Source organism: Manis pentadactyla, chromosome 9 (assembly GCF_030020395.1).
Source record: "Manis pentadactyla isolate mManPen7 chromosome 9, mManPen7.hap1, whole genome shotgun sequence".
Lineage (NCBI taxonomy): Eukaryota > Metazoa > Chordata > Mammalia > Pholidota > Manidae > Manis > Manis pentadactyla.
Genome location: NC_080027.1, coordinates 111,615,004 through 111,642,469, shown reverse-complemented (window position 1 = coordinate 111,642,469; position 27,466 = coordinate 111,615,004). Strand labels below are relative to the sequence as shown.

The 27,466-nt window shown below is 42.5% G+C and overlaps 1 protein-coding gene across 1 annotated transcript in view; it reads right to left on the bottom strand.

Annotated features, from left to right (window-relative positions):
- The window catches only part of RGL1 (ral guanine nucleotide dissociation stimulator like 1), a 123,763-nt gene that overhangs the window by 36,294 nt on the left and 60,003 nt on the right, over positions 1–27,466 (bottom strand). Inside the window, exons 4-7 of the mRNA XM_036912566.2 lie at positions 21,170–21,247; positions 7,000–7,184; positions 4,048–4,172; positions 2,432–2,647 (exon numbers count right to left, since the gene is read on the bottom strand). Coding sequence (XP_036768461.2) covers positions 2,432–2,647; positions 4,048–4,172; positions 7,000–7,184; positions 21,170–21,247 — 604 coding nt within the window. The remainder of the gene's footprint in view (positions 1–2,431; positions 2,648–4,047; positions 4,173–6,999; positions 7,185–21,169; positions 21,248–27,466) is intronic.

Below are 27,466 nucleotides of genomic sequence, written 5' to 3'. Positions count from 1 at the left end.
CATTGCTTAAAAGATCATTTTATGAAGTAATGCTAATCCTGAGTAGGTAGGAAAAACAGCATTCTCTACCTTAGCATACCAAAATCTGGTTGCTTAAAACTATGCCAAACAAACCTGCAAACGTTTTTTTCTTAGAATGCCAAAATATGTTTCAAAAGTCATGCCCACTCTTTTTAAATATCTCAATGCCCTCCCCTTACTTAAAAATAAAGGAGGAAAGAGAGCATGAGCTAGCTAGCTCTGAATGACAGTCAGTTTGGAAGCACAAGCACATGAGAGACAGCATGGTTCAACAAAGATTCAGAATCCAAAAGTCATCTTCTAAAAATCAGGAAACTTGCAATACATAAAGGAAGTCAGGCAAAGATACGTCATGCAAATTGTAATAAGCATATGGAACACATTACTCAGAAAGAGGCTTAAGCTAAGAGTTTAAAGGAGTACAAAAGGCATCTGGCCTCATTTCTAGAAAGGGAGGCATCTTCCAGGAGATGTGAAGGAAGTAAAAATGTAGCAGAAAGGCCAGTCCAAGAAAATACTGTCATATTAGGTCCGAAATATTTTCTGTATGTAAATTACTGTTTTTCAAACATCCTCTCACTAGAAATTGACTGTGATTAATGGAGGAAAAATAAAATAAATCTTGGCAGGAAAGCACCTGTGAGTTTCATTATTTTATTATGTTACTCTACACAATTTCAAGGGGCACAACATGCTCAACATTAGGAAACTACATCACCAAGAGAAAGGACCCTTGGCTTTTAAGTACCTGCTGTGAGATTTGGAATATTCCTCAAATCATTTAACTTCTATTTCTTATAATCACATAAATGCATGAATTATATTTAATTTGGACCAAAAGTCATTGTTTGAGCTACACCATCATAACATACAGTTGCTGTATTCTTGTTACAGATTTTCTATGCAGTTGAATGGACAAAAGGCTATGGTACTTTTAGCAAAAAATATTTCATCATTCTAAAAAGACAGAGAAGTTCCATGCTCTATCATACACTATCAGGTTCTACTTTGTAGCTCTTCTTTGAGAGAAAGGCTCAATTCAGGATAGGAGAAATCTAAGATGTATATGATATTCTTTGTTTCTTACATTTTTCATGCACCAAAAAGTCTGTAGCAACAGACCACTTAAAACTCAAAATATGGCAAATTCTTTGGCATGATTTTGGCCTTGCTTTCTAATCAAAGACAACAAAAGAGAATGTGAAACAAAGAATGTTTAAGTTTAAGCATTAGGGCCTACAGACAGAGGCTTAGTGAAAAAAGAAATATTCGGATAGAAAAGCAAAATGTGTCATGATTGAGGGTTGACTCATATAGTCCAGAACGTGGACTCATAGGATATTTACATAATAATTATTTTTCAAAATCATTAATTACATAGCTTTTGCTGATATAACTTTTTCTGCCTAGGAAAAAATATCTATTGCTCAATCTTCAAATACCAAAGCACCTATCTGTTATTCAAAGCTAAATTCCAGTGTCATCCTACCCGTGAAACCTTCGTTGATCAGCACAGCCAGAGGCGTTGCTCTCTCATCCACTTCTACAGCACTTACCTCATATGCTCGACTCTTCCTCTGCCTAGGCTGAGATAATTCCCGTATATTATCTTAGCTTCTTTGTTTGACTACAGGCTCCTGCAGAACCAAATTAACTGTGTTCATCCTATCTATACCCTCAAAGTACATAAAATTGGAGCTTACAGAGGCATTTAGGAGCTCATGAAATATCGGTGACCTGTTGCCTGAATACTGTTCACCTTTTCTCAGTCATGCAATAATATGCTGACAAATGAAGATCATATGGCCTGTAAGCACCGGATGCCAGAGACTAGACTGACACTCAGCAGAATGCAGTTCAGGCTTAGGATAGACTCTGTAGCTCAAACTTTAGATAGAAGGCCCTCAAAAAACCCCAGATTAATGTGAAATCTATATATCTCGATCCTCTAGAAAAGAGATTCAGGATTCTGAGAAGGTACTGGCTCTTCAAATCAGCAGAAGATATAATGCTTCCAGGTACTGGAAGGGCACGTGGATAGCCGTACTGAGTCGAAGAGCGGTCTGTTTGTCACCTAGCCCATCGGTTTATATTTACTGTACAAGGGGCAGAACCAAGAGTCAGTCTATGACTACAAAGAAAAAAGCAGACAGAATGTCTCATCCTGAAGAAGCAGTGGTGTGGGAGCCCACAAGCAGAAAAAAGTGAATGAGGGACCAATTGTTTTTAAAGAGGAAAAAAATTAAAAAGCTCCCAAGTTAGTAAGGCTAACATTTTTCTTTACTTTGGAAAAACAGTTAACAGCAAGAGAAACCCAATGGGCACTTGTATACGGTCTTCAACCATTAGAGTGATGGTATAGCCTTCAGTATCTACTGAACATAAAGAATATTTTTAAAAAGACAATTACATGAGCAATGTTAATCCACTTCTCGATGACTTTGGCTCTCTGCTGAGTTTTGAGTTCTTTGCCCCCCAGGATGGTGCTGACAACACATTTGGTGAGGGTATTAAACTGAGAGATGGTAGCACGGATCGTAGGAGCCAAATGTTTGTTTTCTTTCTTATCCCTCTGAGACCAAATGCAGCCCAGGCAGTGGTGAGGCACTACTCTCTTGAAGAGTTGCTAGAACAAAAGAGGAATTGACTTTAAGGACAACACAGACATTCCATATGGCAAAGCACATCATCTGGGTCATCTGTAAACTGGTATTTTATGGATAAGTAACCCTTTGCTACTTAATTTGCCTCCTGGTGTCCATTTCTACAGACAAAAGCAAATAATTAATTAATGTACTAACTGATCAGAAAAGCCCACATGTTCTTTCTAAATCTGCTCAACTGAACAAATGGTACACAATGACCAGAAGAAAACTTCAGTGGCCAAAAACTTTTTGACTTTTCTGTCTTGGAGGGAAGGACAGGTAAAAATCTACACTACTAATCAAAAAGAAGTGATTCTGATTATTTTGACCTCAAAATCATATGCAGGGTACATTCTGGGCACTCATGGTCATGAATTATGTGTATGAATGCTCAGCGGTTCACAGGAGTACACGCAATGGTCATCTATGTCATGCTCTCACATTATTTAAAAATGAACAAACTAAGAAGCATATAAAAGGCAAAAACTACTCAATGTTGAACAGTAAAGGGAAGAAAGGGTAAATTTAAAGCCTGGTTTTCAGGAATTTAAAGCCTAAAGTCAACTAGTGACATTTTCCATCTTTCTGTTATGCTATCATCCGTGCTACAACGATAAATTCATTGAACAAACCCAATTCTCATTTGTACAATAATTCAAACAAAAGATGTAAAGGTTTGGGTAACACATAATGCCCGGGCTTACTGTACATAGACTATTTGATTTACTTCTTGGTAGTTTATTTGCTGACTCACTAGATGGAAACTCTGTTACTTGTTATGTCACTTTCTCCAAAGTGGCAAGTGCTAAGGGTCAAAATCATTGTGATCATTAATAATGGCCCTCTTTTCTTTAGCTGGTATTTACCAGCTAATACTGAGCTATCAAATGTGACTGATATAATCAAATATGTACAGCTAACAAAAATACTCAAACTTCAAAAGTACAGGAAGCACACATGGAAATGAGCTGCCAGATACAGCCACCTGTGGATTCATTGAATTTCTTTTACCTTAATTTATACTTTGACCCCTTTATAATCCTCCAAATCAACTGTTCAGATCTTGAAATATTTATGAGTCTAAAAGGAGAGAAATAGCCGCCAACAGGGTAGGTTTTGTTTCACTATGATTAGAATTCTTATTTCCCTTGGTGTATTGAGCACCAAGTATTCACTGAGAATTTGCAAGAAGAGTTTAGGCCCGAATTATTCAGATGATTGCTCCAAGTTACACATTCACTCTGCATCTACAGGCGCAGCCTCTCTCAAGGATTCGAGAAGACTTAAATCCCATTACCCCACTGCCCTCCCCAGACCACCAGCACGGTCAGTCCCCACATTTTAAGCAGAAGCTCATCTGGGGCCCGAGGAGAAGACGTACCGCGTCCATGTAGGTCAGCTGCTCTGCCACGAGATCTTCCGAGAAGCACGTGAACTCCACAGACTCCCCACCCTCCTCTTCCTCTTCCTCTTCCAGGCTGAAGGAGATGTTGCTGGGAAACCCATCTGTTCACAGATAGAAGCAAATTGGTAATTTGATGCCACTGTATATGATCTTGCTTCTAGAGTCAAATTGAACTTCTTTTATTTAAGAAGAGGGCTGATCCTTCAGGAAACCAATGGGAGAGAAGAGGAAGCCCAATAAATCTGACTGAAATGGAGGTCTTCCTAATCTCTGCTTACTCATAGATTCTTTTTGAAGTTCAGAGGTCTCATGTCGTCACCTTGACAAACCACTGGCTCCTTGGCCTAGGACAAAGCCGGGGTAGGCAAAGTCCAGAGAAGCAAAGAGGGGCTACATTCAGGGAGCCTCAAATCCTGTCAGCTCAAGAAGTAATCTAACTATTTCCTAAACCCCAAATAGGCAATTCTTAATTCCTGACCATTTAACCAGAAGTTGGAAGGACTGGGCATCAAGGCAGGCCAGGTTTTGTGGAGTAGAATGGACCGTGTGGGTACCATAAATACTGATAAAATTCTCAGAACTCACAGAAAGTCCTTAGAATCCTCAAAATGTTTGCAGCAGCTCCCATCTTCCACCTATTGTGACATGTGTATGAAACAGAAGAGCCTTAAGCCAAACTCAAATGAGCCTCAAATGTGTAAGATCATCAACTAGCAAGTGACACAAGACAGAGATGGAAGAAGTGAGAAAAAAACCACTACACTCAAACCAAAAGCTGAGGGCTCTGCACAAGGACAGGGCCTCCGACTCCACTTGGAAAGATGTGGAATTGGGTGAACTTTGACTTGGCTGCCCTGCCTCAGCCCTGGAAACCTCCCCCAATTCTTAGGTTGTTTCCCAGCCTCATCCCCTTCACACTTCTTGCTCCCCTGTCTGTTAAATCTGTTCTCAAGGAAAAGACCGAGTTGAATTCATTTATATCTTAGCAGGAATTTGAATCGGTGTGTTCCTACTCCCCCAGAATGTTTATATTTTAAGGCTTTTCTTTCTTTGTAGAATAAAAGGCTCTTAGGCATCTTGGATGTAGTACCTTTTCTTAGCTTTCTAAGGGAAAGGGGGTGTGGAGGGTGGGCCCACTTCACCCCTGAGGGAGCACCAAGGGGCAACGTGCTCTGCTGACAGGTATGGGACTTAAGGATAAGGTCTGATGTGAATGGGGTTGGGTTATGACCCGAGAAGGCAGGAGGGGAGGCCAGCCTGCCTCACGGTCAGGGAACACACAGGCGCCGGCTGGAGAAAGCTAAGCCCCATGCCTTCGCCACTTCTCCTGCAACAGCTCCTGGTGCTCTCTCATATAGTGCAGGAGTAAGAGAACTGAAATCCCAAACAAAGGTACAGAATGGGCCTCCCATCCTCTTTCTGGCTGCTGTATAAATCTATCCCTGTCGGTCTGCAGTGCAGAGGCTGACCCACTTCAGCCAAGGAGAGCATGCAGTGCGGCCTGATCTTTTCATGCACTCAACAACCACTCCCAGCAGCTCATCATGTGCCTTGGACGCTGCTGTGCATGAAGATGACATGGTCCTTTCTCTCTGGGGCCCAGTCCGTGCCTTCACTGTTTCCGCTTTGACTCTCTTCCAGAGGTAAGTAAAAACTTGAAGCAAAATTACACTTTTGAAAAACATGAAAAAGCTTGTTGATTTTGTCAGTAGAAATTGGGTAAAATAAGCACATTTGAACCAGGCTCCTAAAAATCCTTTTCAGTAACAATTCCTGTACCTAAAAACAAGAGTTTAGAGCTCTTTTGATTAAAGTTTTCCAAACTCACAACAAATTCATTCTTGATATTGCCTAAAAATCTTTCCAAAGTCAGGCAATCTCCCTCTTCCTGCTACAGCCTGCCAGTAAGCTCTGCGTCCAGTCCCTGGGCTGGGAACAATGGACGACTGGTCGCACTGGTTCCCTAATTAGGCCTGGAGCCAGGGGCAGCCCCAGTGGGGAGAGCTGGGCTCTAACACAGCGCCTTCCACCGCAGCACAAAGGCAGGCAGGAGGCCCTGAAGGGAGCTGAGGTCCAGCAGCTGGAGCAGCGCCCCTGGCATTCAAGCATTCCCAGCGGATGAAGTCATCTGAGATAGAGTCTTGGCAGTCAGCTTCTAATGATGCGATTGCATTTCCCCTTCTCTGGTCCCCCGTGCATAAAAAAAGTCAACAGGTACTGTTTGGAATGTAGGGTTATTTCCTTTGGCGCTGATGCAGCTTCCCTTATCAGTGCTGAGGAACCATTTCCTGTCCCTCACTGAGGAAATCGGGCGTCACTTCTGGGAAATGCCTGTCAAAAGCTCCAAGTGGGTCAGCCACCATGGCAACCATCACCCAGCACGCCAGTGAAGGGCTGACACGTCACACTGAAAGCCCGTCCTCACCTCTCTCTGACTTAGGCCAAAGCCTGATAGCTCCAAGCAGCCCACAGCCGGCAGTGGAGGTCCTTCCTTTGTCTCCAAAATGGGCAGGAAAAAAATTCCTCCAATAGGAAAAAACAGCCACAGAAACTTCCTTTGCTGAGCTCGTCAGAGATGCAAAATGACAGTGATACTTTCTGGCTGAAGGTATTTTGACAAGGGAAGGCAAATGGTAGAAGAAACCCTCAGAAATTATTTCACTTCTCTGAGCCACAGATTCCTCATTTATAAAATGAGGGAGCCAGGCTAGGTGGGCTTCAAAGTCCCCTTCTTTGCTCTAAAACTCTAAGCTCTGTAACCAGCACTTCAATAACCTTTAGAATTTTACACTCACCACCCATCCTCCAAGCAGCTGTCTTTCTGAGGGAAATCCAGGTCATTCATCAAGGAGAGAGGGAACATTTCCTCAACAGGGAGTTTGAGGAACCAGAATCTCACATTTGCCCTGGAATCAGACGAATACTTACTGTCAGTTTCCACTTCCTGCTTGTGAAACTGCTCAAGAAGATTTTGTGCTCTTCTCTCTGGGTCAGAGCCAGGCATCATCCGTTTGAGATAATCCAGCAGTTTTTGTAAGCAAGGGAAGTGAGGGGGCTCCCGGAAGTCCTCCGCGCACTGGTCAAGCCAGGCCCTCAGGATGGAGGCAATCGCACTAACAGGGAGACATGGAGAGTCAGTGCACCCAACTGCTGTGGGGACTCAAGGCAAACCTGGACACCGAGGCCTACCCCAGCCCGGGGACAATTTGAGCCGGTGGTCAATATGTCACTCATCCAACAGTTCCCGGCAACGTCAGTGAAGTTAAAGCACTTGAAAACAAGCGGGCTGCATTTTATTATTTTACGTGGTGGCTGGGGAGCAGGAGAAAGACCGGTAAGTTAAAAAAAAAAAAAAATCACAAACTTGGGAAAAACCCATACAGGGAAGAAAAAGACACGCAGGACAAGACTTAGTAATACTGTCTTGAAGCAACTTCAAAGCAGTCTGCACACAGAGATTATATGTTTCTAATTCTGTATTCATTCATACCAAAGACCAAAAAATCTACTATATTAACATTTTAGGAAATAACTGACAGTAGGCCAGTTAGTTTCTGATGGAAACTGATGAAAGGAGGGACCTAGGTTTGGAAAATATAAATGCATAATTTTCCAAAGATCACGGGGGTTTTAGCATTAAGCACCAAAAATGTCCTTACCAAACTATCCTTTTTCTCTCAGATTACTAGAGGGAAATATGTTTCAAGTGAGAGAAACAGTATGGGTAGAAAAACTAGGTCTTTGAAAGCTAAAGGAGAAAAACTTGATAGGCAAAGCCAGTGTGAAGGTGACTTCCTCTGATATTCAGCAGAGCCCACTTCAGGTGAAACAGGTCCAGGGCACAGACAGACAGACATACTAATACCACAAGCATGCTGTCTTTAGGCTATTCAGAGAAGACAGGCTGGGCTGTGTCCCACGGAGAAGATGGCATTTTCCTCTTTAATGCCCAGCCATGTCCAGAGCTAAGGGGTATGCCTGACGATGGCTGGGGAAGAGGACAAGGACTATAAATAAAATGCATCAATCCATATTTTATTGACAGCAACGTGATACTTCATTTTAGCTAAAGACCTCACTGACCAAAATTTTTAATCTGAAAAAAATTTTGAGCAAATTTTAAAATTATCATCTAATTCTACTTCAAATTGTTTACTTAGTTAACAAACTATAAAGAGATTAAAAGATATAATCTATACAGGTGAAACTGCAGGCTGGGCATGAAATTTCACATGCTCCAATTTCTCACCAGGAAGCTGGGCTATGGTCCAGGCATAAATACAAGTAAAGGCAATTTAATACAACTTTGGGAATTGAAATACAAACAGAAGGAAAATAAATGTATTAACTGTTTTCACTGCTGTGGATACCATTGCTTCACTAATGTGACATGAAGGCATTTGGAAGTATAATATCCACATATCTACCCCGGAAGCAGATGATATAACACCATCAAATAAAAGCTGGAATTTAAAACCACAGACATAATTCAATATTCTCTATCTTTTTGTTTAATCTGGACTAAAGATTTAAACAAAAATTTCTTTCCCTTCCAGAAAGCTAGAAGACATTAATCTGGGCTCTGAGATTAATTGAAAACATAAGTAAAATGAAATTAATGACTTCTTTCTAATGGACTTTCATTATTCATTTGTTACATCACCTGTTATGTATGAATGCTTGTGCCCCCCACCCCAATTCATATGTTGAAACTCTAACACCCCGCCTCTCCAAACTGATGGACTTGTACTTTTTTGGAGCCCACATTTACATTCATTATTTTTCCTTTCTGCACCAAAAACAAGTATCATGAATTGAAGAAGAAAATGATGAAGCAGTATTCTAAGATTTCATTTGTATAAGGAATATGACTTTTTCTATGAATAATTTCTCTCCTTCTGTGGCCAGCATGGAGCCTAGAACTGGTGCAGGCACACAGGTGGGGCGACAAGCTAGAACACAGGAAAACCTGACATTTGCATACAGTTTTGCACTTCTCAAAAGAATGTTGAATTAATTTAATGCTACTACATATTTAATATTTCTTAACATTTTAGGGAAAGAATACTCTTCTAATGATCCTGATAGAAAATAGATATGGAGGAATGATAATTCATATCATACAATAAAAATCCAAAAAAGCATCTATCTAACAACAAGACCAGCAATCCAAAGGCTCTGATGGCCCCTGAGTTTCATAATGTGAAAGAAAACCCAGGCAGAAATTCCAAATTACAGATATTAAAAGATATTAATATATCATTTACTCCTCTATGCCCCATAATTATTAGTTTTAAAATTATAAAACTGATTATTTATTGCAAAATAAAGTAGGTATTACAAATGTGTATAATCTAAAACAGCAAAATATCTACTCCCCCTGTTATTCTATCTAATCCCATTCTATCTAATAACCTTCTGTTAACACTTTGGAGTATATCCTTCTAGACTTTTCTATGTATATGTGTGTGTGTATATATATATATATACATATATATATATATATATATGTAAATAGATATGTATATAATAAACCAACATGGATTTTTTCCCCACTGAAGAATATGTTTAGACACCTTTCCATCCACTACCTGTAGGTCCACCTCACCATTTCTCATGGTGACAGTTTTCCATTGCATGGACACTCCATAATCAATATAAGTATTCTTCTACTAGTGTACGAGAATCTCGGTTATTTTCAGGTTCTCACAATTACAAACAATTGTGAAATGTGTGTCCTTGTTTACATCTCTTGCGTACTTGTGTATTTCTATAGGGCGTATTATACAGAACTTACTTTCATGGGAAGTTACAGGTTTGGAGGTCAGGAGGAGTTCTGAGGAGGGACCCCAGGCCAGATTGGTCTTACTTTTAGGCGTGCATTTTGTCCTCAGTCTGATTTTTTTAACCAGCACTGGTCACTTCTCATTTTATCCTTCATGACAGGGCCCTTCCTGAAGCTTAGGCTAACTAAGAGGGCTCTGAAGTTTCACTACAAACCCAGACACTGAATTAGCTAGGAAAAGCATTTTCACACCAAAGAGGAAAGAAGGGAGAGGAAGGAGAAGAAGGGAAGAAGAGAAAGACATACACACACAGAACAATACAACACGGGCCAACCCCTGTCCTTCTGTCCACAGTGTTTTCAGCATGCCAGGGAGGTAGGCTTTCTGGAAGGGCCTGGACAGGTGCCCAAAGATCATAGTAGTTCTAAGTTTGCCAGTCCTGGGAAGAAACTTTCCGCGCTTGATAGACTACCAAGCAGATAAAATGTGAAACTTTTAAGATTTCAACAAGGAAAGCAATATCACAAACACGACAGAGGCAACAGGATTACCCGGCCAGTGGCTTTTCCACCTTACCCTTCCTGGCTCCACTCCTGAGATCTGACTTACACACTAGCCAGAACTGGTTAACTGGGGGGATGTAACAAACTTTAATACTGAAGTGAAATCCTGGTTTAAAGTCACAAACTTACAGGAAAGATGTGACTGTTAAACTAGAGAAGCTACTTGGCTCTGCGCACTGAACAAGAAAGGAGGTTGGAGCCAGAAAGCCTGATTCCCATCGAGCTACACCCTACGGCTTAAGGGAATGGAGAGGTCACTTAACTCCACTGAACCCCATCTGGAGCACAGGCATAGTAATGTCTGCCTTCATCTACCTGATACTGGCCAGTTGTGATTTCAAAGGACATAAAGTCAATAAGGACATTTCAAGATCCCTGAAAAGAAACACAACTGTTCGCAGTCTTAAAGATAATTCTAAGTCCTAAAAAAAAGGGATTGGAAAAGGTAAATAGCTCAGTGAAAATCAATCTGCACTTTAGAAATTAGCTCAAATTTGCCACCTATATTAGAAAGAATGGCCAAGAACACAAACCGAGCTACAGCAAGTGTGCCTCCAGGCCTACAGGAGGAAGACGGCACTGTGAACAAGCCACACACACCCCTGAGGTATCCTCCTCCAGACATATCAATTCAGGGACACCAAATTGTAATACAAAGTGCAAGACAAGCTTGCTGAAGACTTGTGAAGACCGAAGAAGTAGTTTGTGAAACCAAATGGGAAGATTAAGATGGTGAGGTTATAACCTAAACTCAGCATGGAGAGAAACCAGTACATGACCTGCCCTTCCAAAGTAATCATTGGTGGGTTACAGAGCAAAACTCCTCAGTCCCTGAGTAAGTATGTTGGGTGGCCAGGGGGCAGGGACCCAAACTCGATAGCAGAGGGGACAACGAGGATTGCTTTTCTACCTCAGGCATTCTTGGCCATGTGCAAAACTTTGTAGTACATGAACCTTTTCCAACCTACTGCAATGGACGGTAGGGGAAGGAAGGCATATGCTCGAACGTCAGGGCTTGGAACTCACTGATGCAGCTGCTAAGACTTTTCCTTCTAAGAAAAAAGACCCCTGCGAGAATTAATTCACTAATTAAACAAATATTTATTGAGTGCCCTTTATTTTCCACATTTGTAAAAACTATTTATGTGATGAACACCATGACAGGGGAGTGTAGGGTCTTACAGAAGCATGCCTTCAGAAAGAGCAAATCTGGTCAGGGCTTCAGGAAGGATCTCCCTGCGGAAATAATGTCACAGCTGAGATCTTTCCCTGCGGAAATAATGTCACAGCAGAGCCACAGAGTTGGCTCTGGGGCAACAGTGTAAGCAAAGGCCCTAAGGTGAGAGAACAAAACATTTCCGAAGAACGAAAAGAAGACCTGTTAAAGAACAGGAAGAGAGGGGAGGACTGGGGCATGGTGAGATTTGCTGTACTCATTTGATTTCTCAGCCAAACAGAAATCACACTTAATAATATCTGGTTGGGAGATACTAGACAGGTGCCTTAGCAGAGAGGTACAAGGAGATAATACACAACTTCTCATCACCCTTGGGGACCTTCAGGCATGCAGTACAAAAAAAGGACTGACTGAGGCGATCATTTAGCCTGCTATTATGCTCAAGCCACAGCTTTTTAATACATTCAGGGATTTTAAGGTAAATGTATTAAATCATATTAAAATCCCAGAGGTAGTAAAATATTCTAGAATCGGTAAAAGGTTTAATGCAAAGTTTTTGAGGTATGAAGTCATCTCTCCCATGGTATATAGCCTCCAAGCCAAGAAAGGATTACCATGACAAAAAGAGTAATTCTGTACATTTTGAATTCTCTTCTCTCCCCAGATATCTATTCGAGATAATTTACTATTCCTTATTCATCAGCAGAAGATAAGACATGAAACCATTTTTCAAAAGCAAAAAATGTTTTTCTATTCTAGGATATTCTCCAGGAACTGGATCTTTTCCTAATGTAAATAATGGAAAGGTAAGAAGGTCTCTGCAGAGGGGGGCCTTTGAAGCCATGTGGCATGCGGTCCTGCCAAGCCCTGAGACTGGGGGCCAAAGCACTTGGCCCGCAGGGAGAGAGGCACCGGCTCTGGCCTGGGCCCTGCACCTGGTTCTCCTGGTCACAGAATGGGTTTCCTCTCTGCCACAGAAGGTTACCAGATAGAGACTGCCTATGAGGCCTCCGGATAGATGGTTTTCCTGACGAGAAAGAACAAAGGAAGGTACAGAGACTTTTTTCCCCTTTTTTTCTGAAAAAAGCCAGGAAAGGATGGAAACATTATTCTCTGGGCTTGTCAAGGTCATCTTGCAATACTTTCTTGTACATTGTACATTTTGGTACCAGCAATGAACACAGAGAGGGAATGTGAAAGAGTAAAAGAGGTCCAAGAAATTAATGCAAACAAAGCCAGAGTCAGAGCTGAGCACCAGAAGCAAGCACAGGGCACAGAAGCCAGGGAGGGCCACGGGGCAGTTAAAGAAGAGAAAATGCTACGGCAAGGAAGAGGAAGGAAAAGACTGTGACAGGGAGGACACACAGAGGTACAGGGTCAGTGGGGATGGGAAGGGTCTGAGAGGAGGGGGAGATGAGCCCAAAGCCGAGAGTGTTGTCACACCTGTCTTTCATTCCCAGACCAGATGTATACAGGCCCTGGAGTCGGAAGGTCAATTAGCAGAAATTGAAGAGAATTATTGTGCACAGACTTAACACCATATCACCAAACCTCACTCAGTAAGTCAGTGACTGCATTCCATTAGAAAAGGAAGAAAAGGAAGAGGGTTCCTGAATGCCCATTTTTCATAAGCAGCATAACCGACGTGGCTAAACAGTCTCTGGAGTCAGGCTAACTGGGTTCCCAGTTCTCGACTTCCTAGCTGTAACCTGCCCTTGCTATGCCCCAGCTCCTCATCTGTAAAATGGGTAGAATAAGGGATTCTCTCCTCATAGAGTTATGAGGCTTAAAAGAAATAATATATATAAAGAATTTAAAATAATCCCTTACACATAGTGGTTTCCAAAAAAAAAAAAAAAGCTAACTTGCGTTATTTTTAAAAAAACAAGAATTGTACTCTATACGACTAAGGCCTAAAGGCAAAAACAAGAAAAGTTTGAGAAACTGTCACAGCTAAAAGGAGCCTAGCGTGACATGACAACTAAAGGTAAGTGGCCTCCTGTAGGGGATACCAGGACAGAGAAAGGACATTAGGCAAAAGTAAGGAAATCTGAATAAACTATGGGTTTTAGTTAATAATAGATTGATACTGGTTCATTAATTATAATGTGTACTATGCTAATATAAGAAGTTAATAATAGGGGAAACTGTGAGGGAGGTATTGGGAACTCTTTGTACTATCTGCTCCATTTTTATAGAAATCTAAAACTATTGTACAAAAAAATCTTAATTATAAAAAAAAAAGGACGAGCAAGAGGGTCCAGCCTAAGTCCTTAAGAGGAATATTATCCCCATTATCACAGGGAGAGAAGTAGAGGCCACCGAGCACAGCGGTCAAGGCCTGGAGTGAACCCCAGCTCTCCACTTATTCACTGCATGGCCTAGGACATGCTCCTTGATCTGTCTTAGACTCCTCATCTCTGAAACAGGAATAATAACACATAGAGTTATTATGAGAAAATTAAAAGGATACAGGGTACTTAACACAGGAGCTATAGTTCTGCTAAGCAGTCAATGAATTCCGGCTCTTATTACTAGAAAGGGACACTGCCCCTCACTGAAACTATTCTTCAGGGACCTCAGTAACTTTCTTCTCCCATTCCTCACAGTCTGAGAGGGTTTTTATATTATAAATAGGCCTCTGATGGAATCATTGCTGAAGCCCTCTACAGCTTTCTCCATTCGAGGGGAGTTTCTGTTGGCAGTGACAGATGCTCCAAGGCCCCAAGAGCAGGAAGCAGCCCGCAGATCAATGGGCCTGGCCAATCTGGTCTCCTTCCCCAGGAAACAAGAATAACTTCCACATTTCGAACAGCTGTTTGGGAACCTTGCTCAGGGTGTGCTTTCAATAAGAAAGCAAGGCAAAACAACACAGAATAAAGGAAATAATCCCAAATTAAAGGATCTCAGAATGCTAACAATATCCCGCTAAAACATTAGGGCAACAGTGATAATAGTCTCGTTCTTCATGTATGTCTGCCTGCAGCCCTACTGCTGCGGTTCAGGCAAACAGAGTTGGGGGGATCAGGAGCACCCGAGGTCCCAATGCTCTCTTTGAAACAGCAGGTCCAAGAGCAAAATGGTGAGAAGCCCAGGTCTTGGTATCAGTTGGAACTGAGGTCAAATACCAGACCTCTAACTTGACCAGCTAACTGATCTTAGTAAAAGCTACACAACTTTTCTGAAGCCTCAGTTCACACACTATCAAAGGAGGACAATATCTCACAGCATATCTGTGATGGTAAAAGAAACGGAATGCATCCCTCCAATAAGCACACTGCAGACTGTGCCCACTGGCTGCTGGGATGGTGATGGTGGTGTTACCATTTTCATCCTCTACGAGACCACAGGATGAATCACATGCCATAGGATGTCAGTCTACCTTTCTCTAACACACAGAAAACCCGAGAGAGTCTCAGGGGACTGATTTCTCTTCGTTCTGAATTACTGAGTGTCCATGCTAATTTCTTAATCATTAGAAAGTAACTTCTGCTTGGGAGCCTAAACTTCTCCTTTAAATGTACAGTTTTGATTCAAGATTTCAATGGCTTTTGAAAATCTAATTTCTAATTTTCTTTAGACAATACAAGGCTCTCTTCTATAGCATATTATTAGTCCATTTCTTCTTTCATTTTGATTTAACTTTTTAAAAATACTCCTTTCATATTATAGCCCTTAATTCTCTAAATTTGCAGTTTTAAATCTTATTTTTGCTCTGTACTTTAACCCTCTTTCTTTTCTACATATTTATGATAATACTCAGATTAATTTCAATCGCCTTCTTAGGGTATTTGAATTTGCTGGAATAAATATCGACTGCAAACTCTCTGGGAAGATTTTAAAAATATTTTTCACTGTAAAGTTCCCCAGGCATTAAAGAATCACAACCAACTTTCATTAATTCATCTCCCTTTTCTCTTAAGTGTTTTTTAAAAAACATCCTGGATTACTACAATTTATACGACTCTTTACCAGTGACTAAGATCTGGTATCACTATTTACAACTTCTGGGAAGATTACAGGAATGACATTCATACCAGATGAATGTGTGGAGATGAAAGCAGTGAGTCCCACACTTGAAGGCTTTGCTGTGGTAAAGAATTTGAGAGAACAAAACATGGCATTACAGAAGGAAGTGATGAGAAAACACGTGATTAAAGAAACAGTGATGAAAGAAGAGGAAATAGAAACCATTTCTACATTGTAATAGTCATTAAAGAAAAAGGAAAAGGTATCATTTCTGGAGGAGTTTTAAACCTCCTTAACTTAGAGGTAGATATTCTCATCTCAGATCTACTTCAGAGTATGAAAATTCATGGTGTAAAGGCTCTTGGTCCCTTCTTTACGTTCTCTTTACTCCTCAATTCAGGACTGTAGCAAATCTGTACTAGAAAGCTTCCTTTGTCCATCTGGTTCAGATTTCATGATTCTAAACAGCATTTTCTCATGTAAAAATGTCAGCAGAAGGAGCAAAAGGGCATAGGTAGAATGAATGTGGGCAGAGATGTTTTTTTCTGCCATAGGAAGTGAGGTTCTTGATTTCCAAGTAATAACAAGTTTAGCGATTATAGAAATAAACATGGTGCACCTTATTATATACATCAGTTTAGCACTAACATCAGAAATCACTGTGCAAGTATTCCAACATCTAGGAGCCTTGGAAGCTGAATTCTTCGCAATTGAAGGAATTCCTCTTTTAGCCAGGTAGCTTTATAGGTTCCTGATTCTGCACAATGCCTGAAATGGGCATACTCAGGCTGTTACAAATTATAATGGGTCACTCTGTCCCACCACTACTGGAATGGGATTACAAATGGGAGTCATGGCATAATCTGATGCTTTTTTATATTCATGGGAAACACTAGTCAGTTGTGGTCCAACACACCAGAAACCAATCTTTCATCTTGACTGTTTCATCTGTATTTCCATATTTTCCTTCTTTTACGTGCTTTTAATCTCTGAAAGGTTGATTAGATCCATATTGAGAAATACAGGAAGACTGTTATCTTGGAACTTGGGAGCCTACACGAGATGTAAGTCTTGCTCTATGCTTTACATCAAAAACTGAAAAACCAAACAATACTTGAGCTTTTTTGGTTCATAGTTAAACCCAACAGCGGTTCCCCACCTCCACCCCACCCCCAGTATGCAAAAGTGAAGAAGATATCTGCCCTAAAACAGGATGTTTACTTCTTAGAATGTCATTGAATTTCTGCCATCTGTTTCCCACCTGAAATCACAAGAAGAGCAGATTCGCAGTGAAGGAAAACAATGGGCATTTGCACTCCTTGCCTTGCCCCACAGTTCCGGGCTTTCGCTCATCTCTTTATTTAAGATCATAATGAGTAATTGTGACATCCTGATTAATAAGCAAATCAACCAAGTCTATTTTTTCTTCCTATTTTATCAAAACTGGTTACAAAGTCTTTCCAACAGAGGAAAGGCAGTCGAGGGTACCTCTCAAAAATTCAATGTGATATTTGAACTGTACCTCTGTTTCTGCTACTCATTTTTATCTTTCAAAAGATGAAGAGAAGGCTAAATAAATTCTTTCTTGGACATCATTAAACTTCAAAGAGCCTCAGAGATCATGTATCCAAGGACTCATTTTTCAGGTAAAGAAACTGAAACAGAGAGGGTAAAGTGACTAGGACATCTGGCTGGTGAGTGACAGCGTGATTGAGGAGGAGGTCAAATTCGAGTTCTCCAGGTTCCTGACCCAGAGCACATTGCCTTCCATGAGGCTCAAGCATTTGGTTCACCTAATTATAAGAAGAGACATGAATAAATAAACTTCTAAATAAGCATGGTCCTATTTTTACATATATTTGGTATTCATAAATAAAGATAGTTTTCACTTGAGGACAGTGGCCTCATCATATAGCAGGGTGCCTCTAGGCCCTATTGACATTGAGGGTCACCTAGTCCTTTGTGGGTGGGGTGGAAGGGGGCTGTCTGTGCACTGTGGAATGTTTTATAGCAATCCTACCCTCTACCCACTATATGTCCACAGAATCCTCCAACCAAGTTGAGACACCAAAACAGATGTCCAGATATTGCCAAAGGTTCTCTGGGGACAGTCACCCCTTGAGAAGGTTCATATTGTATGGCCATCTCCTATGTACCCATTAACCGTCAGGAAGCCTCCAAATGTTGCCACAAGTCAAATGCCTGAGCTCTGGGATAATCAAGGAACTTTCAATATGTTACATATGAAATGAAAAAGGTGTTTCCCAGATTTCCTCTCAGAAATACAAAGCAGTGACCCTCTCTAGTCACAGAGATGACCAGGAGAGGGGTGACTTTAGAAAAAGAGAGCAGAAAGACAACGGTGAGGTGAAATGAAAAACAATAAAAGGACAAGTAAGACAGAAGAAAGGGAAATGGGAAGGAGGAAGAGGTCAGCGGAGAGAGGAGATTTTGGCATTCCAGTAGTGGTGGGACAGAGTGACCCATTATAAGATAAAATGGCTTATTTTTCATCAGGCATAATTTTAAAGGCAACTCAGTCTGAGGAAAAGGGTCAAGAACTTTCTACCAATTCATTGTGAGGCTCTGGGAAAGGACCATCACCCCCAGATGATGGACCCCTCGGGGAAGTTCTATGTGAAGCTCTTTGTTAAGGCTTCATAATGTGCTTAAAACTGTAAAGCCCTTTAAAACAGCTTCTCCTGGAGTTTCACCCACGTTACTGTTCCTGGTACACAATAAATCTGAATGAGGTTTTTCAGCAGGCCTTTAAAATAATGAGCATGATTTTTCACATCCAGAGCACAAATCAATTTTCTTTAACTGCCACAAAATACCCCCCAGGGAAACAGAAAAACTCTGGGTATTTTTTTTTCAGACTGTTGCCCTCCTCAGAGTGTTCGTTGCTAGTTGATGGGGAGCTCTAGATTTGACTCAAATCCAGACTATGTGGATCACAACTTGCTTATTTCTGAAAAGGTCACAGGTCGAGGTTACATTTGACAAGCTGGACACTCAGTTCTTACAGTACCTCTTCTTTTGTATATGCTTAAAAATACTCATTGTCAAATTCTTTTTTAAAATGTATCATTTCAGTAAGTTTTCCAGGGATAAACAAAATTAGCAACAACAAAACTCCTCTAATCCTACAATTCTCCAACTTTAAAGTACATAAGAATCACCTGAGGATCTTATTAAAATGCAGATTCTAGTCTGGGTCTGGGGTGGGACCTAAGATTCCGCATCTCTAACAAGCTCCCACTCGATGCTGATGCTCCTGGTCCATGGACCACACTTGGAATGAGAAGACGGTAAGTGTAACCCATTCCCCCAAATCACCCACCCGACGGCATTGTTTCCCTCCTGTAAAACCTTTTTAGAGCTGACTACCCACTGCTTTCCAGGGAAAGTCCAAATTTTCCTGTGAGAAATTACGATGCTTCTTCATGACAGACCTCAGCTCCGGCGACTCCCCTTACCCAGCTGTACCCTGTCAAGCAGCCACACCAGTTCTGTGCTGTTCCCCAAAATATCACATACACTACAGTTTCCTTGATTTGGTCCCACTGTTCCTCTGCCTGGATGGCTCTACCGCCTTAATCCTCACCCCCTTCAAGGCTAACCTCAACAGTCATCTCCTTCAAGAAGCCTCCCCACATTCTCCACTCACCCCATCTTGTGCTGAGTATTCAAATATCTACACTGGTGTGTCCGGTTGTCTGGAAAGTTATGGCCCATCCAATGAAATTATAAAGCTACCTGGAGCCTAACTCAGGAGTTAAAAAGATACTCAGTTTTCTAACCTTCACACCCCCAACTCCTGAGGAAAGGAGTCCATCAGTCAAGCCTCTGAGGAGTTAAAAATTCCACAGCATTAGACCCCAGAACTTCCGGCCCCAGATGAAGATTTACCACGAGTGGTTTCAGGCACCCTGGTGTACAGCACCCCCACTCCAGAGCATCACTCCTACGGCAGCTGCACCCTGTGTCACGGACCTTTCTTCAGGGTCTCCTGCATCCCATCAGCATCATAAACTATCAAAAAGTTGAAAAAAAAAACCCACATACACAAGGAAAAAAATGCTCTCTTGCTCCTAGATCATCCTTACTCCCATTTTTCTGTCCCCCTTTATACAAAATTCCCCCAGAGTTGCTAAACCCACCATCTGTACTTCCTCTCCTTCCATCCTCTCTGGGCCAACACCTCCATCCATCAAAACTGTGCCTGTCGAGGGAACCAAAGGCCGAAGCATCACAAAGGCACCAGTCACACTGCAGACTCCTCCTGTTCAAAGCATGGGCAGCACCCGACAGAGCGGGTCCCTCCCCTCTGAAACCCTTTCTGGGCTTGTATCTTTCTCATTCCCCTGCCTGTTCCAGTCTCCTCTGCCGGACCCTCGACTTCCCTAACTCTAAACACTGAAAGGGAATCAAGGCTCAGTCTAGGTACCTTTCTCTTCTTCCTCAACCCCTTTGTCTCCAGGAGGTCACATTCAGTCCCAGAGCTTTGAATACCTTGTGCAAACTAAGGATGCCCAAACTTATACCTCCAACCAGACTTCTCCCTGAAATCCATCCTCATCCGAATACCTCAAAAGTACCGTGTCACAGATGAAGTTACTGACACATGCTCCCCACCCCCCGTCTTTGCTGCCCCATAGAGCTGACGTTCTATTCTATCAGTTGCTTCCACCACGGCCCTGAGAGGAAGCATTTCCTCCTTTTTCCTCTCATATGGCCCATCCACTCCATCAGCACATCCTGTTGGCAGCACCTTCCAGATCTCTGCAGAAGCTGGTACTCCCACCACCGTTACTATTCAAGACCATGTGACCACCCTCCCTCCTCTGGACCCTCATAAGGGTTCTAAGCGGGCTTCTACCCCTGCTCCTACCCCCACTGTCAGGGCTTGTTTTCCAAACAGAGCCATTTAAAAATATAAATCAGGCCATAGAGGTTCTCTTCAAAACCTCCTAGGTACAAATCTTCCCCAGAGCAAAATTCAACATCCTCCCCAAAGTCTATGGGTCCCCATGTGATCTGGCGTCCCTACTACCTGACGGACCTCCTCCCTAGCACCCGCCACTTCATTCGCTCTGCTCTGGACTCATTCACCTGCCTACTCGTTCGCAAACACTGTTCCTGCTTCAGGGCCTTTTCCGTATTCTCTCTGCCTGGATATTCACAAGGTCTACCCTGCACCACACGCAAGTCTCTGTTCCAACATCACCAGCTCAAAAAGCCCCCTCCTGGCACCCCAGGGGGACTGAACTCTCCATCAGGACCAAGCCCCGCTGCCTTACTTCATTCTCCTTTTTTTTCTGCGGATTTTTGTCTCTCTCTACAAAAATATAAACTTCATAAAAGCTGGGACTGACTTACTTTAGCACAGGGTCTGGCAAACAGTAGGTGCTCAGTACATTTTTCCTTGGTGAATAAATGAATATTGTCAGATAGTTAACAAATAATTCCATGGCTTTATACATTATGGGAAAAAACAGGGCAATGTTCCAAAGGAATAAAAAACACTCTACTAAATTACATTCTTTTAAGATAATAGGTGTTGACTGAGAGTGTGTGATGCAGAGAAAAGGTGCACTCACTTCCGGATCACCGTCTTAGACGTGGATGAGCTCCGGCTTCCCCCTTCTTCACAGTCTGGGCTTGTCAGGTTTCCATACCTTCACAGATAAAAATAAAACCAAACACAAAAACGTCCAGTTAATGGTGTTTCACCATTAACTGTACTGCTATTTACTTAATGGGGTTATGTATATTCTAAACAGAAGAGTGATTTAACAATGAATCACTCTGATTAAAACTTTCTCTTAATTTTTAACATTTCTTTGCAATTTCTTAGATGAAATTAGGCTTCTCCTCTTAGCAGAAGAATCAGATTCCTCGTGGACTCCCGAGCGCACCACCCGACACGCCCACGCTCGGCTGTCCCTACTGAAGGAAGGCGTGGCTCCGCTCGCACAGATCACAGCTGTGCCACACAGAGCACAGAGTGATGGCTCCACATTGCACTCCTTGAGGATAAGTCCTATTGGAGAAGGGTTCTGGAAATAATTCTGGACCCTCACGTTATGGCTAACAAAGACATGAGGACCGAAGAGCAGAATTCATACGTGTCAGCCACCAGTGCAGCAGCTGTGGGCACACCGGGGCCAGACTCACCCAGACTTCTCCAGCAATCGGGGAGGGGGACACAGGGGGACAACTCTTGGGAAAGCAATAGATGCTTAAATTTGAAATTTGTCTCATACAAACTCAAAACTTACCAAGTAATTGATTAATCCCTAATTCTACTGTTAGCTGTTCTTCTAGCTCCATACATAAGGCTCTTTCATGTACACACATCATGTTTGGTTTGGTTCCGAACATCCATTTAGTAAATTCACATTAAACTCTGAAGGAAGAGTCTTTCTATTAGAATGCCTTGACAATTTCTGCAGTTTCCCTCCCCGTCAATGAAGAATCCAGAGAGACCTTGGAGTTTCACAAGCTGGTAGCCTGTCCTGGTACTTGTGGTAACAGAAATTCTATAATTGGTGGGCTCACATTTTTAAAGAGCATGCTTTTGTCTTCTACTAATGGCATTAAAGGCTCCAGTACCCGTATGGTTCCTTGTTCCTAGGATTTACAAATCCTTTTAAAAATAAAAGCCCACCATCTGGTTTGACTGAATGCCAGTCCATCTGGGCTCCCCATCACCCTATCCCAGTGGGTTCCAGTTTGTGCCCTTAGGCATTAGCCCCACCCCCCCGCCCCCGGCACATACACATACAAATCCACCTGCTCCTTCCTCAAGCTAATCAGCCTTATGGACTTCTTGGCCTCCCGAAGATAGTTTCCACTGCCTCCGCCCTCCCCATTCACCTCTTCTTTCTGGCTTGCACCTGCTGTTTAGAGGGCTTCCCGAGCTACCCTTTGCTTTTCTTGAGATAATAACTCAGATTAAGATTTACTCGGCCCCATGTGAGCAAGGCAAGGATGGGAAGTGAGATTGCTATAAATAAACAGAGAAGGGTTTTTTTTGGCTCTCTCCTTGGCCACCATCATGGTGAACCATGTCCTCATGTTCTCTCACAATAGGCTTGTTGGTTTATTTGCACAGGAAAGATTAGGGTGGGGTGGTGGAGAGGCCCTAGGACAGCCACAGCATCTTCCAGGACCTGACTGCAGTGACCCATACACTCTTGTTCTGCCAGCCCTCAAGGACTAAATGTGGGACTTAATCTCTGTTTTTGTCACATTGTGTGTTCATTAAATCTCTCTCTGGTTATCCTGGGAATATTGGACCCTTTTTCTTCCAACTAGAAGCTGAGAGAGAAACAAAAGGGAAAAGGCTTTACAAAGAAAGGATATAATTTTACTATTTCTGAAGTTTTTCTTTTCACAGAAGTTTCTACTAAAACTTTCCTGATCTTCCTATTCTTTGTCTTTAATTTTAGCTTCTCATGCTCTGCTGCTCTTTTGTTACATGTGTCGGACTCAGAGCTCAGATACAGGCTGGGATGGCACTCACTCCTACTGAAGTTCCTCTCCCAGAAGCTGGGGCCACCGGGACAGTCGGAAGGTGTCATGAAGGACTCAGCAGCCTACGTGGTGAGCAGAGCGCTCTCTCATTAACAAACTGGTAGCATCTGTTCAGAAGGAGGGCTCCGAAGACCATACAGGGACTTCTTCTGGCCACCAGAGTGTCTACAGGTTCATAGTCAGGACCAGGGTGATGGCCGATAATCTGGAGACCAGTGTGAACCACCCACAGTAAGACGAGACACGTGGGCTGCGCCCGTGGCCTAGCTGTCCAGGCTCGAGGTCTGCAGTTGCCCCTAACTCCTCTCCACCCAGTCCACCAAGAAATCCTTTGGCTCTGCCTTTATGACATATCCTGAATCCAAACACTTCTCGCCACTACCACCCTGGCTTAAACTACAACCATCTTTGGCCTCGATCAATGCAATACTTAACTAGTCTCCCAGCTTCTAGCAGCAGCCACACAGGAGTCCCAGTCAGTGTAAATCAGATCTGTCACTGCTCGGCTCAAAACCCTCTCAATGCTCCATGTCACTCTGAGAAAAGGCCAACGTCTCACCTGTCTCAGGAGGCCCTAGATGACCTGCCCCAAATCTCTGACCATGTTTCCTACACTCACTCACTCTCCTTCAGCCTCACTGGCCTCCTCGCTGCTCCACCCACATCAGGTGTCCTCCTGCCTCAGAACCTTTACACTCACTGCTGCCTCTTCCTGCACCTGTGCCAGTGGTGCCACCTTCGTCCTTCGGCTTCTGCAGGTCACTTTCTCAGTAAGGCCTTCCCTGACCACCCAATGTAAAAACAACCCTAACACAATTGCTTTTTTATTCTCCATGGCCTTCAACACCTTCTAATATATTGTCTAATTAATTAGTTATTGTGTTTATTGTCTATTAGAATATAAACAGAAAAAGCCACATGATGGCTATTTCTGTTGGGAGCAAATGAGTGGTCTAGTGGGCTTCCATAAGCAGACATGAAAATGGACTTCCCTACTATGAGGCTCAGATTTGTCTCTGCAAGGGCATCATTTGGCTTTTGATTAAACAAATGTGTTAACCTGTCTGTACCTTCATTTCTAAAGATTTAAGAGCATAAGAAAGCTTTGGGATAGCTGAGAGCATTCCAAAAATCTAAAATTAAAATGCAAGAGCATTTAAGTTTTAAAATATTAAAAGATGAGATCTTGAAGGTGTAGGCAGTATGAAATGAAAAACATGCATATACAGGTTTACAAAGGAGAACTTTAGAAGCTGGATAAAATTAAAGAGCCTGTGGCTCTCTGGATCTTAGTGGGGAGGGGATGAAATTATTTGTCCCTGCACTTCTCTTATCATAAGGAGAAGTAACACTTTGTGTTAATCAAGCTAGACCAGCATTGGAATCAGGAACTCTTTAATGTGCAAGCCAGGTCATTTGAGAGTTAGTTTTACTCGATTAAGAGTGTTTCTTTGATGTTTCCTGGGCCCCCTCATAGCTTCCCATCAAAACTGAAAGTCAAGTTCAATTCATTTATCCAGGGTCGAGTAAATAAAGGGTGTATGTATATGTGTGCATGTGTGCATGTTTAATTAATGGCAGTAGAATAGCTACAGACAAACCTGTCAACAATGTCACCTCCAATTTCTGCAAAGCCTCCCCAGGATTTAAGATCAAAGCTCTAGCCTCTTAAGAAGGCTTACCAATGAGAAACTACCCTTCTTTAAATGGTAACTCATAGAACATAAATTAAAATACAAATTGTTAGAATGACTTTTGACATGGTTTTTCTCTGTATCACAAGGCAAAAGAAAGATTTATGAATGTCTTCTAAAGTACAGCCTTAAGCAATTATTTTGCAGTCTAAAATTACTATCAAAAGAAAAAAATATCAACACAATCTTTAACTGGTTGCTGATATGTAAACAGGAAACAGTTATTTCCAGAAGGGATGGAAGTATTGTTTGGAGACTATCTGGACAGATGAAATGTTCAATATATGTTTAAAGGGAGGACCGGGATATTTGTGGTTCAAAGAAACCTTCATATAAAGTTGTCCCCAGAGACAGTCTTTCTGGTGGGGGCCTTCTAACCTTTGCTCCCTAACAGAAAAGTCTCAGTAGCACCAGACCAGGATGGGAGTTAGCCTGAAAAACTCTTCAGGCTCCACTTGACTATGGCAAGTGGGATCCAATAATAATAGCTGTTAATAATTATTGAGAGCTTACTACATGCCAGGTACTGTGCTAAGTGCTTTACGGGGGTTGTTTCATTTCATTCTTACAATAATCCTATGTGGGGGTATTATTATTATTATTTAATGGATAAGAAAATGGTACCCAGAGAGCTTAAGTAATTTGCCCTCAAAGACACAGGGCATTTGCTAATAAAAGAGAAAGGGATTTGAACCCTGACAGTCAGACTCTAGGGCCCAACCTCTGAGTCACTACCCTATCACATGAAGTAGTTATCCGGTTTGTTTATTCTATGTCTCCCTCCAGCAGTTTATAAATTCTCTGAAGTTAGAAACCTTGAGTTTTTCATTCATTTACTTAGTCATTCATTCTTTCACTCACTGAGTTCTCATTTAATGAATATTTATTAAGGCCCACGTCCAGGTACTATATGTGGCATTGAGGATACAGCAATGAACAAAGCAGAGTGCCTGTTTTCATGGAGCGGACACTGTACCTTGGGGGAGAGACCATAAACTAACTAGCTAAAGTAAACTAAGTCAGACAGCGGAAAGCGCAACAGAGAACAATAAAGCAGGTAAGGGTCATCAGACATGACCGGAGGTCTCACGTACTCCGGCCACATACCTCAGCTACATCATACTCCGGACGAGGTGTTTGGGTATGAATGTGACAATGAAATAAAGTCCTCCGGAAGGTGAAGGAGCGGGCTGTATTGATCTCTAGGGGAAGAGCCTTCCAAGCAAGGGAAGAGCTGGTGCAAAGGCCTTGGAGCAGTGGCAGGACAGTGCTCTTGAGAAACATCCAGAAGTCAAGTGAAGAAGCAGAGCTGAGAAAGTGAATGGAGAGATGAGGCAGGAGAGTGGCGAGGGCAGATCAGAGGGCCTGGCAGGCCACAGTAAGGACTTTGGTTTTATTCTTTTATCTTGCTTAGTGCTATATCCTGAGCCAGCAATGAAGCCTGCTCTTAGCAGACATTCAATACACATCTGCTAAATGAATTAACTAACACTTTACTACCACAAATAAAAGAAAGGCTGGGCAAGGAAGAGAAGGAAAGAAGCTCCTTATTGGGGACGATGAAAGGACAGAGTGGGGGAAGCCAGTGAGAGAGACCTCACATGAAGCTGACTCCAGGACCTCGGGGAGTCGGTGCTCTTCCAATAAACCCCAGCCCATGAACATCTGAAGCGATTTTCCTTTAACTGACCCGCAAAGACAGGTCAGGTATGAGAAAAATGTTCAGAAGCTGACCTTGACTCAGGAGGCTGACACGGGTGAAAGAGCCTGCAGATGCCTGGAACATCACGGGAAGGCTTCACAAAGACTGGACTGGGTCCCACAGATCAGCAAAAGGGCTGTTTGTAATCACTCTGAATAATGTCCCCCATGGCGGGAACCTGTCCACCCAAGTCTGACCTGAGAACTGGGTCACGGCCACCAAGCCTACCTTGGAAAGGTCTTGTTACCACCGTGGAGTCGGTTATTCAAAGAGAGAAGGAAAAGGTCAAAGACAACAAGGCAAAAACTCCTTGTTCTCTTGCAAGAAAGGAAGCAGCCAGTGGTGCTGAGAGAGGAGCTGGCAGAATGTTTTCACTCCCAAGGGCTGGTTCTCTCGGCAAAGTCCTCTCGGGGTTAGAAAAAGCTAGAAGATGCCGGAAGAGCTGCCACCCTCCCCTCTAGGCCTTTGCTCTGAAGGGCCCTCCACCTTCCCTCCCTTCCATTCTCCACCTTATCTCTGTAGTTACCGCCTGACAGTTAAGACAACATGAACAGCAAAAAACTATCTGGTATTTCTGTTCAACTTGACAGTTACAAATTGCTATAAAGTTTTCCTTGAAAACAATGCCTTAACCCCAGCCCCAACCCACAACTGTCTGAAGAGGAAACCAAGAAAATTGTACAATCATTATTCATCCAGAAAAAGAAAATCAAAAGCTGTCTCTTGCTATAACTGGTTCCTCATCCAAATTTAAAGTCATCTCTTAAGTGTGACAGCTCTCACGGCCGGGCTGCAAGGCTTTTTCTAGTCTCTGTTCTAAGCCCTTGGCATCCCTTTCTCTTCTCTGACCTATTTCTGCCACCAGAGCTTGGTGGCTCATCCTTCCACTTCTGGTTCATAACAGTTTTAACCAAGCAGCTGCAGATAACGTCTTGTTAGCATGTACGCCGGCTGTGGCTGCA